General features: G+C 44.7%; 1 protein-coding gene across 1 annotated transcript in view; it reads left to right on the top strand.

Moving 5' to 3' along the window:
- The first annotated feature begins 3478 nt into the window (after window positions 1-3478).
- Window positions 3479-18159, top strand: part of LOC132833373 (polycomb group RING finger protein 3) — a 181614-nt gene continuing 166933 nt past the window's right edge. Inside the window, exon 1 of the mRNA XM_060851596.1 lies at window positions 3479-3570. Within this exon, the coding sequence (XP_060707579.1) occupies window positions 3523-3570 (48 nt within the window). The 5' untranslated portion in view covers window positions 3479-3522. The remainder of the gene's footprint in view (window positions 3571-18159) is intronic.

Below are 18159 nucleotides of genomic sequence, written 5' to 3'. Positions count from 1 at the left end.
ATGTTCCGGACTACTGGTCGGTCCGTGGCGGATGGACTCTCTGCTGGAGGAGTTATGGGGGTTCAGCTGGAGTACCGCCCATCTCCTCTACCTGGGGGTCAACCTCAGCCCGGCTGAGGAATTCTGGCCAGCCAACTGGCAGGAGCTGGAGGCCAAAATCTCGGCTCGCCTAGACTGCTGGGCAGGACTGCTCCGAGTGCTGGTCATATACCAGCTGGTGGCTGCCATGCTGTGGTACCGGCTGGTCAATTTGGTCCCTCCTCCTGGCTTTGTTGCTGACATCCAGAGAAGGTTGGTTGACTTCTTCTGGGACAAAATGATGCACTGGGTTGCTGCGCAGGTTCTGAGTCTCCCTCTTGAAGAGGGCGGTCAGTCACTGGTGTGCGTCCACACCCAAGTCACGACGTTCTGCCTTCAGACCTTGCAGCAATCCCTTTACGTCGAGCCTCCTCCTAGGTGGTGTGCCCTGGCGATGTATTTTTTCTGCCAGGTGCGTAACCTCAACAAAACACGAGCTCCTGTTCGTCGACTGTGATGGTTTGGAGGTCGCCCTCAAGACGCTGCCTGCCTTTTACCGGGACCAGATCACTGTCTGTCTGGAATAGGGTCAAATCGCGTCGCACCTACCGTCTGGCAGGAGTAGTGGCTGTCGTCAGGGAGCTGTTGCTAAGTAATCCGCACCTCCATACTCGCGGGTTTGAGTGGCTGTTGGAGGGGAGGGCCTTGGTGGCGAGGGTGACCAGGGTCGTGGACATGCTGGGGGCCTGGGCTGGACGCTGCTGCAGGATGTGGCCACTGCCATCCGATGCCTTAAAACGGCAGTGCTCGGACCTAACGTAGTGCACCAGTTGGAGGACGCTCAGGTGTGTGGTTGGGATCCCATCTGCGCTCACCCTAGCCTGGACGGAATTTCACATTGGCCTCAAGGTCCCGTACTCTCTGCAGGAGCCTGTGCCCCACAACCTGACCTGCCTCCGGAATTTTAATTTTGTTCCCCTTTCAGGATGTAAAACGGCGGGCCCTGTATTGACTGCTGCTGCACACCATCCACCTCTTCTCCCTATTCCACTGTCAGGACATGCCTTGGCATGCTCATCTTCCACCGGGCAGTGGGTGGGGATCCCCAGTGGAGAGCTCTTGAGGTGGGAGTCTTCCCCCTTTTTTTTCCCTCGGGGATCTGGGGTGGAGCACGTTGACTGCTGCGGATTGCTGTGGTTCATGGATTCCCAGCCCAACTGCTTGTTCTGTCGTGCTGTGGACCATGTGTATATTAGGTGTGGGCGTTTTGCACTCCCTCTTTGATTTTCTTAAAAACCTCCTCCTCTGCTTTTGGTTGCACTTCAGTCCCATGCGACTGATCTTCGGCCACCCGGTACGGAGGAGAGAGTAGGTCTGAAGACCTCCCTCATTGGTCTACTCCTGGGCCTGGCCAAATTGGCCATAAACAAACAGGTCCAGGCAGCAGGCCATGGAGGGTGTCATCAGGGCCGACTACCTGCCCCTCTTCCATGGTTACGTTAGAGCCCAGATGTCTCTGCAGAAGGAGCACGTGGTGTCCACCAACACCATGGAATTGTTCAGGGAGAGGTGGGCGCTGCAGGGAGTGGAGTGCATTATTTCCCCTCCACCTTTATTTTGATTCAATCCCTGCCCCCCTCTTCACTGTTTGATCACACAGTGTTGCCCTTTGATGTAAAGGGCATCGCTTGTCACTGGCCGCTCGGGTGTTTCCTTTCTTCCTGCTGGTGGAAATTTGAATAAAGATTTGTGCACCTAGCGTCTTTCATTGTGTCTCTCACCTGCGCACACACGCAACATGGGTGCTGGGGAAAAAATAAGCACTCCTGCAGTTAGGCAGTAGTGTGAGGTTAAAAAAAAGAACAATATTGAAAAAAACTGAACAGGAGTGTCAAAGGCTCTGTTCACTCTGACAGCTGGCTCTGAGGGAGCTGGACCAGTGTCAAGGACTGTCCTCTTCAAAAAAAATAGAGGGTTGTCTAGGGGCGGGCTGCCTTAGAGTGGCTGGGAAGTGTGTGTGTGTGTGGGGGGGCCTTGCTGGGTTTTCTGGGGCTCTGTATTGTATGCACCTTTTTTCATGTAATTGAACTGTCTTGTATATACAAGTGTCTTTGTTACCGTTTTGTGGTGATTGAAACTGGGCTTTGAGGTTTGTCCTCATTTCCCTGAAAACTGGTTGAACGTTAGGGTTTTGGGCCTGGCTTTGCTGCCCCTCTCCCTTGTAAAATTGCTGTTTCTCTGTAAACAGCAGTAAATTTTATTTGTTTTGTAAACTGTGAATTGTTAATAAAATATGAAAAAAAGGATCGTCTGGGGGTGAAAATTGAATAAAGATTCATACATCTTGTGTTTTTCACTGTGTCTCACACCTGCACACACACAACATGGGTGCTGGGGAAAACGTAAACACTGTGGGATATAGGTAAAGTAGTGTTACTTCTGCAATTATAATTACTTAAACAAAGTAAATGAACTCACACCAATATGCAATTGTTTCAGCCAAGAGGTGAGTCAACAAGAATGGGAACTATGTGGAGGATATGCATAATTGTTTTTTGTATTAGCTAAAAATGTATGCAAGAATGAAACGTGACTGTAAAACAATGGTAGATATTACAGACGAATAGATAAGATGCTGTGAGGGGAGGCAGTTAAGCTTGATACGCCTGTACAAACTATAGGTATAAACATCTGTTTCCCACTTCTACAGAAATACAGGAACAAACCCTAATTAAAAGGGTCTTAACGATCAGTATGGTAGGAGAGGCACAGATGAAGGGAATAGATAATGGTAAGGAAAGGATATGCCTAACAATGACCCACAGCAGGATGAGGTCAAATGGCCTTGTGAGGCCAGAAATAAGCATTTTGTCACAGAAAGGCCGGATAAGGCAAGAGATAAACAGGAATAATGGGTGCCGGTCTTAGGGAAGTGGAAGATGTAAACAGGGGAGGAGCAATGAAATAAAAAATAGAAACCAAATTATATAAATATCGAATATTCATTGAATTTGGTGGGTGTGTCCCTTGCCTTGTAGATACTGGACATCACACCCTCTTGCAAGAGTAAAATAAAGGACACTACTGATTCAGATTTTGTCTCGGACTGATATTATTGAAGTTTGCGAGCTTAGTTTCTCACAAACACCACCACAACTTGGCGGGAGTACGGGGGTAATGTTTAACAAAACATTAACCAGGAGAAGCCCGTTGATCGAAGGGTATTGCTTGTCAGAACAAAAAAGGATCGTCAGAGATTCTGGCTCTAGCTCTGAAGAGGCAGCACTCGACTAAAGGCGACTTCAAATGTCAATAAACGGCGACGGAACACGGGCCTCTGGCGAGTTACCTCACGTTCTCTCACTTTCCCGCCTTCCGAAGCACGCGGTGTTCTCTCCTCACCGCGCATGTGCATCCGGCTCTGGGCGCTTTCTGATGACGGAGAGGCCGGTGGGCGCAGACTGCTGGCGTCACGGGGAAAGCGGCGGCGGTGGTTGTCCATCAATGAGTCCGAGTCCGCCGCCCCTCAGCCTCGCAGCGTCGCGGAGACAGGTGAGTGCGGCATCGCGGACCCGGTCCTCGGCCTCGGACCCGGCCCCAGCCCCCGCCCCCTATTTGACCGGTTCCTCCGCCCACTCTCAGCCGAGCGCGTACGCCCTCTGTGCCTGTCCTGTCCCAAATCCGCTGCCAAAATACCTCCCGCAGCGCAGAGAGCAGCGCCTGTGAACCGAGGCCCGGGCGGGGGCAGCCCCAGGAAGGGGCGGCACTGCTCAGCTTTTGTGCCGTGGTCTCTTCCCCCCCTCGGAGTACTCAAGAGACTTCAGTGTCAGGGTTCACCGCCAGAAGCCTGGACTGATCATAAGCATCAATATACCATCCTGTCACCATAGAGCCAATAACCACCACCACCAATAACCCCCCCACTCTCCCCACCCCCCCATATGCCATTGTGTCACCATGGAACCAATAACCCCCCAGTATACTATCCTTTTACCATGGAGGCTAATAAAACCCCCTACATACCATCCTATCACCACAGAACCTATAAAACCTATACTGTCCTGTCACCAAGGAGAAAGTGAGGACTGCAGATGCTGGAGATCAGAGCTGAAAAATGTGTTGCTGGAAAAGCACAGCAGGTCAGGCAGCATCCAAAGAGCAAGAGAAGGGCTCATGCCCAAAACGTCGATTCTCCTGCTCTTTGGATGCTGCCTGACCTGCTGCACTTTTCCAGCAACACATTTTTCATGTCCTGTCACTAAGGTCACTAAGGTCTTGATAACCTGTGCAATATTCCAGGCTATGATAATAGTTTGTAATTATTCTTTTCCCTCATCCCTTACCATTTTACCCCTGTCAAATTCCTTGCAAAATTTTGTGGATGCTAGAAATCTGAAATACAAACGATGCACTGCAGAAACCTAGCAGGTCTGGCAACATCTGTTGGGTGAGAAAACTCGTTAATGCTAAGATTCTGAGTGATCTTCGGAAAAATGGTTACAAGAATGAGCATTTACTCATTTTAGAGCTCCCCAAATGTTAGACCTGCTGTGTTTCTCCTGTACTTTGTTTTTATTTAAAATTCCTCATCACTTGACTTGATCCAGCTCTTTCCATCTTCCTTTCCTAACCAGTTTTTTGTATTCATTCAAGTTTCTCTGTTTCATTCCTGTTCAGTATGATTTGTTCTTATATGTTTGACTGCAGCTATAAGATATTTAGTTCTTCTAATATGTCACTATTAGTGCAACTTGACTTAAGTTTTTGATATTTCTGTTTTTCCCCTGTGAAATCTGGTGTTGAATTAAGGTGATATGAGGAAAAATGTTCAAGTTGATGACATTTCATATATTGGAAAGCTTTTACCATTTATTGCTGTTGAATATGATAGTTGCCGATTCAGTGCTTGATGTGTGGCTTAATAAGAATTCTTTTGACTGTTAGAATTCTGCATTTAGATGAGCGAATTCTGCATTTAGATGAGCAAATTCTTTGCAATCTAATGTAAAACAGATTATACTAGAAACAAACCAAGTCCATCAGAGTCTTGAAAAAGAATAAAGTGTTGCAGGTTTTCAGGTACTTTATCAGATGTTGTGTGAAAAGTTCTTAAATTGGAATGTTTTCTTTGGTGTTGCTGCTATCTTCCATATATAAGTCCCATGTCTTTTCTGATAAAGAGTTTCCCTTTATCCATTACTTAGACGTAGGACTTCAAGGTCATGCTGTTGTAACAGTGACTTGTGAACTGTGTAGCATCTCAGTACTTGTATGACACATAGAAGGCAATTCAGTTTATAGAATTCGATCTGTAGAATCTGTCCCTATAAGCGCTGAAAGTTTATTTCCTTCAGGTGCGCATCAATTTCCTTTGGAAATCATTGATTGTCTCCGCTACCCTCACACTTGTAGACAGAGAATTCCAGGTCATTATCAATTGCTGCAGGAGTAAGTTCTGCAGCATCTCCCACATCTTTTCCAAAAACCTCAAATGCCTGTTTCCTTAGGCCTGTCCCATCAGCTAGTGGGGAACTCCTTTTGTTTATTTACCTTTTGTAAACTGATCCTAGTTAGAACATAGAACATAGAAAAGTACAACACAGTACAGACCCTTTGGCCCACAATGTTGTGCCGAGGTTAGTCCTTATGTAAAATATAATAACCTAACCTCAACTCACTGCTATCCATGTGCATGTCTAGCAGTCGCTTAAATGTCCCCAATGACTCTGCTACCACCACCAAGCTGGCAATGCATTTCATGCATTCACTACTCTCTGCATTAAGAAACTACCTCTGCCATCTCCTTTATACCTTCCACCTAATATCTTCAAACTACGACTCCTAGTACCAGTCAATCCTGCCCTGGGGAAAAGTCTCTGGCTATTGACTTTATCTATTCCACTTAGTATCTTGTATACCTCGATCAGGTCTCCTCTCTTCCACCTCCTCTCCAGAGAGAAAAGTCCGAGCTTATTCAACCTTTCTTCATAAGGCAAGCCCTCCAGTCCAGGCAGCGTCCGGGTAAACCTTCTTTGCACTCTCTCCAAAGCCTCTGCATCTTTCCTGTAATAGGGCAACCAGAACTGGACACAATATTCCAAGTGTGGGCTCACCAGGGACTTATAGGGCTGCAGAAAAACCTTGTGGCTCTGAAATTTGATCCCCCTTTTAATGAAAGCCAAAACACCATATGCTTTCTTAACAACCCTATCCACTTGAGTGGCAACTTTGAGGGATCTATGCACTTGCACACCCAGATCCCTGTTCCTCCACACTGCCAAGAATCCTGTCTTTAATCCTATATTCAGCATTCAGTTCGTCCTTTCAAAATGCATCAAATTGCATTTATCCAGGTTGAACTCCATCTGCCATTTCTCAGCCCAGCTCTGCATCCTGTCTATGTCTCGCTGTAGCCTGCAGTAGCCCTCTATACTATCGATGACACCTCCAACCTTGGTGTCATCTGCAAATTTACTAACCCACCCCTCAACCTCCTCATCCAAATCGTTGATAAAAACTTCAAAGAGCAGAGGCCCGAGAACAGAGCCCTGCGGGACCCCACTCAACACTGATCTTCACGCAGAATACTTTCCATCTACAACCACTCTCTGCCTTCTGTCAGCCAGCCAATTCTGAATCCAGATATCCAAACCTCCCTGTATCCCATACTTCCTGACTTTACGAATGAGCGTACCATGGAGAACCTTATCAAATGCTTTGCTGAAATCCATATACACCACATCCACTGCTCGACCTTCATCGACGTGTCTTGACACCTCCTCAAAGAACTCAATAAGATTTGTGAGGCATGACCTGCCCCTCACAAAGCCTTGCTGACTGCCTTTAATCACACCATGCCTTGCCAATAGTTATAAATCCTATCCCTCAGAATTCTTTCCAAAACTTTGCTGACCACAGACGTAAGACTGACTGCTCTGTAATTGCCAGGGATTTCCCTATTACTCTTCTTGAAAAGAGGAACAACATTTGCCTCCTTACAATCCTCCGGTACGACTCCCGTGGAGAGTGAGGAGGCAAATATCCTCATCAGCAGCTTAGCAACCTCCTTTCTCACTTCCTAGAATAGCCTAGGATAAATTTGGTCTGGCCCTGGGCACTGATCAATCTTAATGTTTTCCAAAATTTCCAGCACATCAACTTCATCAATCTTGATCTCTTCAAGACTGTATCCCAGCTCCTCAAAGTTTTCATTTACAACAAATTCCTTTTCCTTGGTGAAAACCGGAGCAAAAGTCTCATTTAGGGCTTCCCCTATCTGCTCTGACACCACGCACAAATTCCCTCCGCTATCCCTGATCGGTCCTACCTTCTCCCTCATCGTTCTCTTATTCCTCTTGTATGAGTAAAATGCCTTTGGGTTTTCCCTAATCCTTCTTGCCAAACCTTTTTCATGCCCCCTCCTGGCTCTCCTCAGTCCATTTCTGAGCTCCTTTCTAGCAAGCCTGTAATCCTTTAAAGCTGTGCTAGATCCTTGCTTCCTCCACCTTATAAAGCTGCCTTCTTCCTTTTGACGAGAAGCTCCTCTATTCTCGTCATCCAAGGTTCCTTAATCTAACCCTTTCTCACCTGTCTCAGGGGAACAAATTTGTGCATCACTTGTAACAACTGCTCTTTAAATAGTCTCCACATATCAGCTGTGCCCTTTCTGTGGAACAATTGTTTCCAGTCTGCACTTCCCAACTTCTGTCTGATAGCATCATAATTTCCTTTTCCTCAAATAATTATCTTCCCTTGGTAACTGCTCCTTTTACTCTCCAAGGCTATGCTAATGTGAGGCAGTTGTGATCACTGTCACCAAAGTGCTCTCCTACCCGAGTTCTGACACCTGTCCTGGTTCGTTGCCAAGCACCAAATCCAAAATGGCCGCTCCCCTGGTCAGCCTGTCTACACACTATGTAAGGAAACCTTCCTGAACACACCTGACAAAAATGGCTTTATCCAAACCATCTGCACTTAGGAGGTTCCAATCGATATTGGGAAAGTTGAAATCACCCATAACAACAACCCTGCTAATTTTGCATTTTTTCCAGAATCTGCCCGCCTATGAGATCTTCAATCTCTCTACTGCTTTTCGGTGGTCTGTAGAAAACCCCCAGTGCGGTGGCTGTTCCCTTGCTGTTCCTAACTTCTATCCATACTGACTCAGTAGACAAACCTTCCACAACAACCTTCACTTCTGCAGCTGTGATGCGCTCTCTGATTAGCAATGTTACACCCCCTCCAATTTTTTTCCACTCTCCCTGTTCTTTTTAAATATTCTAAACCCTGGAACATCAAGCAACCATTCCTATCCCTGTGAAACCCACGTCTCCGTTATGGCCACAACATCGTAGCCCCAAGTACTGATTCATGCTGTAAGTTCGTCACTCTTATTTTGGACACTCCTTGCATTAATGCAGACACACTTTAACTGATCCCTTTGTTTTATCGCGTGAGAAACCTTCCTGATAGATTCGATACATCCTGTCACTGCCCCATCTCTGATTCCCACCCTCTGCCAAACTAGTTTAAACCCTCCCGAATCACACAAGCAAATCTCCCACCCAGGACATTTGTGCCCCTCCAGTTTAGGTGCAACCCAACCTTCATGTACAGGTCCCACTTTCCCCAGAACATATCCCAATGGTCTTGGTATCTGAAGCCCTCCCTCCTGACCAGCCTTGCAGCCACATGTCAAGCTGCATTCGCTGACTGTTCCTCATCTCACTATCTTGTGGCATTGGTAGCAAACCGGAGATCACTACTCGACTCGTCCTACTCTTCAACTTCCAACCTAACTCTCTGTAGTCACTTTTCAGATCCTCAATCCCTTTCCTGGCTATATCATTGGTGCCAATATGTACCACGATTTCTGGCTGCTCCCCCTCCCCCTTCAGAATCCTGTAAACCCGATCGGCGACATCCTGGACCCTGGACCCTGGACCCTGGCATCGCGGAGGCAATATACCTTCCGGGAGTCCCGTCCCTGATCATAAAATCTCCTGTTAATTCGTCTAACTATTGAGTCCCCTACCATGAGTGGTTTTCTATTTTCCCCACTTCCCTTCTGAGCCACAGTACCAGGTTCAATGCCAGAGACCTGACAACTATGACTTTCCCCCGGTAGGCTGTTCCCACCAGCAATATCCAAAACGGTAAACTTATTGCTTGGGGGAACGACCACAGGGGATCCCTGCTCTGACTGTCTGTTCCCTTTCCTCCCCTTGACAGTAACCAATCTATCCTTATCCTGTGTCTGGGGAGTGACCACCTCCCTGTACATCCTCTCAATTTCCCCCTCAGTCTCCTGAATGATCCATAGTTCATTCAGCTCTAGCTCCAGTTCCCTAACTCGGTTTTCCAGGAGTTGGAGTTGAGTGCACTTCCCGCAGATGTAGTCAGCAGAGACTTGTGAACTGTCTCTCACCTGCTGCATTCTGTTTAAAACCTTCCCAGAAGTCCTTTGCTCCTCCCTCGCCCCTCTCAGCAAATGGAGGCCTCGACGTCTGAAATAAGTGTTTTATACGGTTAGACTCACCTTTCCAGAAGTCCTTTGCTCCTCCCTCGCACCTCTCGGCAATTAACTGCATCTCTGTAAATTTACCCTCACTCTTTTCTCTGAAGAAATCAGCTTCTCCAACTGAACCTTGTTAAAATTCCCCCATCCTTGGAATCATTCTGGTAAATTGCCTCTGCACCCCTTGCAGTGACATTTACATCCTTCCCAGCATGTGGTGACTAGAACGAGGCAATGGCCGAGTGGTATTATTGCTAGACTGTTAATCCAGAGACCGACATATTGTTTTGGGGACCTAGATTCGAATCCTGCCAAGGCAGACATTTGAATTTGAATTCAATAATTAAAAAAAAGTCTGTAATTAAGACTCAAATCATAACTGTGAATCCATTGTTGATTGTTGGAAAAACCCGTCTGGTTCACTAATATCCTTTAGAGAGGCAAACTGCCATCCTTACCTGGACTGGCCTACATGTGACTCCAAATCACAGCAATGAGATTGACTCTTAACTGCTCTCTGGGCAATTAGGAATGGGCAACATCCTCTGGATGAAATGCTCAAGTTGGTATGAGCAGCGATTTTTAAAAATATATAGGTTGAGCATACCCTCCCTTCTTTTGTTGTCTAAATCTCCACATATGAAGGCCACGATCTTGTATGACTTGCTAACCATCTTTTCAATATATCCTGCCATCTTCAAATATTGGGATAATTAAATTGGCAAGTTGGAGAAACAGATTTCAGTTCATGGGCACTGATAGATGGGGATAGATGGCAGCTGATCTAGTAGGATGGGCTTAACTTGATTCACCTGGGACGAATGAAAAAGTGAATGAATAACTAGCAAGCAGAGAGGGCTTTAAACTAAGTAGATGGGAAAGGGTTGAGGAGAGGGGTAACAAAAGGCAATGGCAACATAGTAGGGTTGTAATTTGGATACTGATACCCAGAGTGGGACAAGAAGTCACAGATTGTACAAGCAGGAAAATGACAATAAGTAGAGTCAAAGGAGGATAAAATTAATTGTTTTTTACTCAAAATACCCATGGTATTCGGTGCAAAACAAATTAATCAATAGCACAAATGGAGGTTAATGTGTAAAATCTTGCAGTCATCATAGTTAAAAGAAGATCAAAGCTGGGAACTAAATATTCAGGGAATGTGATGTTTTGTAAAATTTGGGTTAGCTTTGTCACTACTAAATGAAATAAGTACAATAACAAGAAAGATCTTGGATTGAAAAATGAAGAATCCACATGCAAAGTAAGATATAACAAGGGAAAGAAGACACTGGTGGGAGTAGTCTATAGGCTCTTTAACAATAGCTATACTGTAGGACAAACAGTAAATCAGGAGGTACTGAGGACATGTTTTAAAAAAAAGCACGTTAATCATGGGTGACTTTAATCTTCATGTGCATTGGGAAAATCACATGGGCAGAGCTACCCATGAGAGAAAATTTAAAGTGTACTCGGGATAGTGTCCTAGGACAGCATGCTTTCAATCCACCAGAGTCTGGTGATGTGTAATGAGGAAGATTGACCCAATTCCCTCTGACTAATGTACCTAACGCTATGGGCAATTTAGCATGGCCAATTCACCTGACCTGCACATCTTTGGACTGTGGGAAGAACCCCACATGGACACTGGGAGAATGTGCAAGCTCCATACAGACTGATGCCTGAGGCTGGAATCAAACCTTTCCCTGGTGCTGTGAGACAGCAGTGCTAACCATGAGCCACCATGTTGCCCCAAAATTGAATTTAAGTTCCACCATCTACCACAGCAGGATTTGAAGCCCAAGTCACCAGGACATTAACTGAGTTCTGAATTAATAGTCTACTGATAACACCACTCGGCCATTGCTTTGCCTATACAAGACTGCAAGAGCTTCTTTAAATGTATAAAAAGAGAGAAAGACCAAAGTGAACACAGCCCACTTAGTGAATGAAGCTGGAGAAATAATAAAGGGGAACCAGGGAATGGCAAAAAATTATGTAAAGACTGTACATCAGTCTTCATGGTCGAGAAAACTATTAGCGTTCCAAAAATACTAAATAAGCCATGTGCCAAAAGGGGACAAGAAATGAATACAATAACTATCACGAGAGGAAAAACTATGCTATAGAAACTCATGTGCCTGAAGGCTGATGAGTTTGGTTGCATCCAAGGACCTTAAAGGAAGTAGCTAAGAGATAGTGCATTTATTGGTTGTATTTTTAGATTTTGTATCTTAGATTCTGGAAAAGTCCCAGTGATTTGGGAAACTGCCAGTACACTTATTCTAAAAGGCAGGGTATCTATAGCTTAGTTTCCTTAAATCTGTGATTGGGAAAATGTTAGAGCCTATTATAAGGAATGTAATAACAGAACATTTAAAAATACAGAATAACAAGCAGAAAATGAATACAGAACATAAAGGGGCAATCATATCTAACAAACTTATTAAAATCCTTTGAGAAAGTAATATCCAAGATAGATAAAATTAAACCTACTGGTTCCCTATATTTGGATGGCCCAAAGGCATTCGATAACACTTATACGACATAATAAGATACGAGTCTGTGGTTTTGGTGGTAGTATATTAGTATGAGTTGAGAATTGGGCTGATTCGTAGAAGATAAGCGAGTTGGGAGAATGGGGGTATTTTTCAGGATGGGATCAATGCTGGGATCACAATTAATTACAATATATATTAATAGCTTGGATGAGGTAAGTAAATGTACTGTGGCCAAATTTAAATAAGTGGGAAGGCAGGTGATGAGGATGACAGAGGGTATGTGGGAATCGTAGAGTCAAAAAGAAGAGATGAATAGTTAACCAATTCTGCAACAACCTATCCAGAGTAATCCCACTTTTCAGCACTCCCCACCCTCCAAATTGCCTTGAATGTTGTGACATTTCAAGTACTCATCCAAGTATTTTTTAAAGGTGTGAGGTTTCCTGCCTCACACTGCATTCCAGATTGCTACCATTGTCTGGGTGAAAAACAATTTACTCAAATCACCCCTAAACCTCTTGCCCTCCAGCTTCAAATTATGTCCTCTTGTTATTCAGCAGAGGAGAACAGGCGCTTTCTATCCATTGTGCCTATGCCCCTCCTTATCGTAGGTTCCCCCTCAGCGTTCTCTGCTGTAAAGAAAATAGTTTGAGCACCTCTTCATAGCTGAAATGCTCCAGACCAGGCAACATGCTGCTTAATCTCTTCTGCACTCCATCTAGTACATCCTTCCTATGTGGCAACCAGAACTACACACAGTACTCCAGCTGTGGCCTAACCCAAATTTTGTACAGTTCCAACATAACATCCTCGCTCTTATAATCAGTACCACAAGATATTGGAGCAGAATTGGACCAGGTCACTACTTGATCATGGCTGACATGTTTCTTAACCCCATTCTCCTGCCTTTGCCCTTTAACCTATGATCCCCTTACAATCAAGAACCTATCTTTCTTTGTCTTAAATAGACTCAATGACTTGGACTTCACAGCCCTCGGCAGCAATGAGTTCCACAAAGTTGCTTTGTACTTCAGTTTTCCAAAGCCTTTCCCCATTTAGAAAATAGTCCAAGCTTCTATTCTTCCTGCCAAAGTGCTTCACCTTACATTTTGTCATAATGTATTCTATCTGCCACTTTTTTGGCTACTGTACTAGCCTATTCAAGTCCTTCTGTCACTTCCTTGCTTATTTAACACTACCTGCCCCTCCACCTATCTTTGTCATTTGAAAACTTACCAATATGCTCTCACTTCTTTCGCCCTGATCCTTAATATATTAAGGGTGCAGGACATCTTTGACTGGCTTGAAAGGATATTTGGAGCGGGAGGTAGAAGATCCAGTTGTTGTGGTCCTTGTTGGCACTAACAACATAGGCAAGGCTAGGAAGGAGGACCTATTTGGGGAGTATCAAGCACTTGGAAGGAAATTGAAGAACAGGTCCTCGAGGGTCATACTCTCTGGATTACTGCCCGAGCCATGTGTTAATTTGTATAGGGATAAGAAAATTAGGGAAGTAAACATGTGGCTCAGAGATTAGTGTGGGAAAGGGACATTTCATTTCATGGGACATTGGCATCACTTTTAGAACAGGGATGATCTGTACCGATGGGACAGTTTCCACCTGAACTGATCTGGAACCAATGTTTTGGTGAAAAGGATAAACAGGGTGGTCACTAGGACTTTAAACTTGTGAGTAAAGGGGAAGGGAAAGCAACAGGGAATATGGAGTCAAGTAGAAAGATAAACAGCAGGTTAGCAAGTGTGCAGGGTTTAAGTTCAAGGCAGACTAGGAATGAAGCAAAAAGGAAGGATAACTTAGGACATAATACTAGGGATGATGGAAATCATGAGGATATGAAAATTAGCATTAAGGCACTTGACCTGAATGCTTGTAGTATTTGTAACAAAGTAGATAAATTAATGGCACAAATCATTGTGAATGATTATGATGTGGTAGGGCACCGCAGAGACATGTTTGCAAGGGGTTCAAGACTGGCAGTTAAACATCCAAGGATTTATACCTTATCGAAAAGACAGGGAGGTGGGCAGAGGGCTGACCTGTTAGTTAAGAGTGAGATTAAGTCTATGGCACTGAATGACATAGGGTTCAGATGGTGTGGATGGAGTTGAGGGACCACAAAGGCAAAAAAACCCATAATGGGAGTTATGTACTGACGTCCCAGCAGTGGTCAGGACCAGGAGTGCAAGATGGACCAGGAAATAGATCGGGCATGTCAGAAGGGTAAGGTCACGGTGATCGTGGGAGACTTCAGTATACAAATGGACTGGATGAATAATGTTGCCGGTGGATCCAAAGAAAGGGAATTCATGGGATGCTGACAGGATGGCTTTTTGGATCTGCTCGTGATGGAGCCCACAAGGGAGCAGGCTATTCTGGACTTAGTGCTATGTGTTGAACCAGACTTCATAAAAGATTTTAAAGTAAGGGAACACTTAGGAGGCAGTGATCATAATATGGTAGGGTTCAGTCTGCAGTTTGAAAGAGAGAAGGCAAAATCGGATGTAATGATGTTACAGTCAAACAAGGGACATGGGAGAGGAACTGACAAAAATCGATTGGAAGCAGAGCCTACTGTAGAGAACAGTAGAGCAACAATAGCAGGAGTTTCTGGGTGTAATTGAGGACACAATACAGAGGTTCATTCCAAAGAAAAGAAAGATTGTCTGTGGTTTTTTTTTGGGGGTGTGGAATTAGACAGCCATGTCTGACAAAGGAAGTCAGGAAATGTATCAAAGAAAAAGAGGTAGCCTATAAAGTGGCCAAGAGCACTGGGAAATCAGAAGATTGGGAAGACTGCAAAAACAAACAGAGGATAGCAAAGAGAGAAATAAGGAAGGAGAGGATCAAATGTGAAGGTAAGCTAGCCAGTAATTGTAGAAATTATAGTAAAAATTTCTTTCAATACATCAGAACAAATGAGAAGCAAAAGTAGAAATTGCATAGCTCCAATTTGGTGCAGGAAGACTATCGATAGGAGATAAGGAAATAGCTGAAGAACTTAATAGGTACTTTGTGTCAGTCTTCACAGTGGAAGACGCGAGTAATATCTCAACAATTAAGGAGAGTCAGGGGCAGAGTGAATATGGTAGCCATTACAAAAGAACAAGTGCTAGAAAAGCTAAAAGGTCTAAAAATTGATAAGTCTCCTGGCGCTGATGGGCTACATCCTAGAGTTCTGAGGGAGGTGGCTGAGGAAATAGTGGAGGCATTGGTTGTCTTTCAAAAGTCACTGGAGTCGGAGAATGTCCCAGGTGACTGGAAAATCACTGTTGTAACCCCCATGTTCAAGAAAGAATCAAGACAAAAGATGGAAAATTATAAGCCAATTAGCCTAACCTCGGTTGTAGGGAAAATTCTAGAATCCATCTTTAAGGATGAGATTTTGAAATTCTTGGAAGTGCAGGGTTGGATTAGAACAAGTTAGCATGGATTTGGTAAGGAAAGGTCGTGCCTGACAAACCTGTTAGAGTTTTTTAAGAAGTAACAAGTGGTTAGACCAGGGAAACCCAGTGGATGTTATCTATCTAGACTTCCAAAAGGCCTTTGATAAGGTACCTCAGGAAGCTGCAAAGTAAGGTGAGAGCCCATGGTGTTGGATGTGAGCTACTGGCATGGATTGTGGATTGGCTATCTGACAGAAGGCAGAGAGTTGGGATAAAAGGTTCTTTTCGGAATGGCAGCTAGTGACATGTGGTGTCCCGCAGGATTCAGTGTTGGGGCAACAGCTGTTCACTTTATATATTAATGATCTGAATGAAGGCACTGGGGGCATTCTGGCGAAGTTTGCCGATGATACGAAGTTAGGTGGACAGGCAGGTAGTACTTTGGGTAAAAAATGAGGTCTGCAGATGCTGGAGATCAGAGTTGAAAATGTGTTGCTGGTTAAAGCACAGCAGGTTAGGCAGCATTCAAGGAATAGGAAATTCGACGTTTTGGGCATAAGCCCTTCATCAGGTGATTCCTGATGAAGGGTTTATGCCCGAAACGTCGAATTTCCTATTCCTTGGATGCTGCCTAACCTGCTGTGCTTTAACCAGCAACACATTTTCAACAGGCAGGTAGTACTGAGGAGGTGGGGAGGCTGCAGAAAGATTTAGACAGTTTAGGAGGGTAGTCGAGGAAATGGCTGATGAAATTGATGAGCAAATGCGAGGTCTTGCACTTTGGAAAAAAGAATACGGGCAAGGACTATTTTCTAAACAGTGAGAAAATTCATAAAGCCTAAGTACAAAAGGATCTGGGAGTGCTAGTCTAGGATTCTCTAAAGGTTGACTTGCAGGTTGAGTCAGTAATGTTGCCATTTATTGCAGATTGGGGGTTGGATTTTGGAAAGGTGCAGAAGTAACAGGGTTGCATAAAACATTACAGTGCAGTACAGGCCCTTGGGCCCTTGATTTTGCACCAACCCGTGAAACCAATCTGAAGCCCATTTAACCTACACAATTCTGTTTTTGTTCATGTGATGATCCAATGACCAAATAAATGCCCTTAAAGTTGACGAGTCTACTACTGTTGCAGGCAGTGTGTTTCATGCCCCTACTACTCTGTAAGTAAATAAATTACCTCTGACATCTGTACTTTATCTATTATCCCTCAACTTAAACATATACCCCCTCGTGCTAGCCATCAACATCTGAATAAAAAAGCTTTAAATGTCCACCCTATCTAACCCTCTGATCATCTTGTCTGTCTCAATTAAGTCACCTTTTAACCTTCTTCTCTCTAACAAAAACAGTCTCACGTCCCTCAGCCTTTCTTCGTGTGACCTTCCCTTCATACTAGGCAACATCTGAGTAAATCTTCTCTCAATCCTTTTCTAAGCTTCCACAGCCTTCCTCTAATACGGTGACCAGAACTGTACGCAACGCTCCAAATGCGGCTGCGCCATGACCTCATGGTTCCGCAACGCAATCCCTCTATTAATAAAAGCTAACACTCTGTATGCCTTCTTAACAACCCTATCAATTTGGGTGGCAACTTTCAGGGATCTAGGTACATGGGCACTGAGATCTCTTTAGATGATGATTTCCTGATGAGGGCTTTTGTCCGAAATGTTAATTTTCCTGCTCCTTGGATGCTACCTGACCTGCTGTGCTTTTCTAGCACCACACTCTTGACTGAGATCTCTCTGCTCATCTGCACTAATAAGGATCTTAACATTAGCCCAGTACTCTGCATTCCCATTGCTCCTTCCAAAGGGAATTACCTCACGCTTTTCTGCACTAAAGTGCCACCTCTCAGCCCAGCTCTACAGCTTATCTATGTCCCTCTGTAACCTGCAACATCCTTCTGCACTATTCACAACTCTACCAATTTTAGTGTCATCTGCAAATTTACAACCTCATCTATTTATAAAAATGACAAACAGCAGTGGACCCAAAACAGATCGCTGCGGTCCACCAGGAATAACTGAACTCCAGGATGAACATTTTCCATCAACCACCACCCTGTGTCTTCTTTCAGTTAGCCAATTCCTGATTCAAACCGTTAAATCACCCTGACTCAATATGTAAATAGGCTGTCTAGACAGGGGGTCATATTGGATTCGATGCTTGGCATCGAACCAGGCCAGGTGTCAGATCGCACGGTGGGAGAGCATTTTAATGATAGTGATCATAACTACCTGACCTTTATGATAGTCATGGAGAGGGATAAGAGCAGACAGTATGGGAAAGTATTTAGTTGGGGGAAGGGGAATTACAATGCTATTAGGTAGGAACTGGGGTGCTTAGATTGGGAACAGATGTTCTCAGGAAAATGCATGACAGAAATGTGGAGGTTGTTTAGGGAGCATTTGCTGAGAGTGCTTTATAGGTTTGCCCCACTGAGGCAAGGAAGGGATTGTAGGGTGAAGTAACCTTGGGTGACAAGGGATGTAGAACTTTCAGGAAAAAATTAGGGCTGCAGACGCTTAAGATCAGAGTCAAAACGTGTGGTGCTGGAAAGGCACAGCATCCGAGGAGCAGGATGAAGAACTTATGCTTGAAACATCGACTCTCCTGCTCCTCGGATGCTGTCTGACTGGCTGTGCTTTTCGAGCACCACACTTTTTGATGTCGAACATCTAGTCAAGAGGAAGAAGGAAGCTTACTTCAGGTTGT

Source organism: Hemiscyllium ocellatum, chromosome 36 (genome assembly GCF_020745735.1).
Source record: "Hemiscyllium ocellatum isolate sHemOce1 chromosome 36, sHemOce1.pat.X.cur, whole genome shotgun sequence".
Taxonomy (NCBI): Eukaryota; Metazoa; Chordata; class Chondrichthyes; order Orectolobiformes; family Hemiscylliidae; genus Hemiscyllium; species Hemiscyllium ocellatum.
The sequence above is the reverse complement of the archived record's forward strand: the minus strand, read 5'-3'. Positions and strand labels throughout refer to the sequence as shown.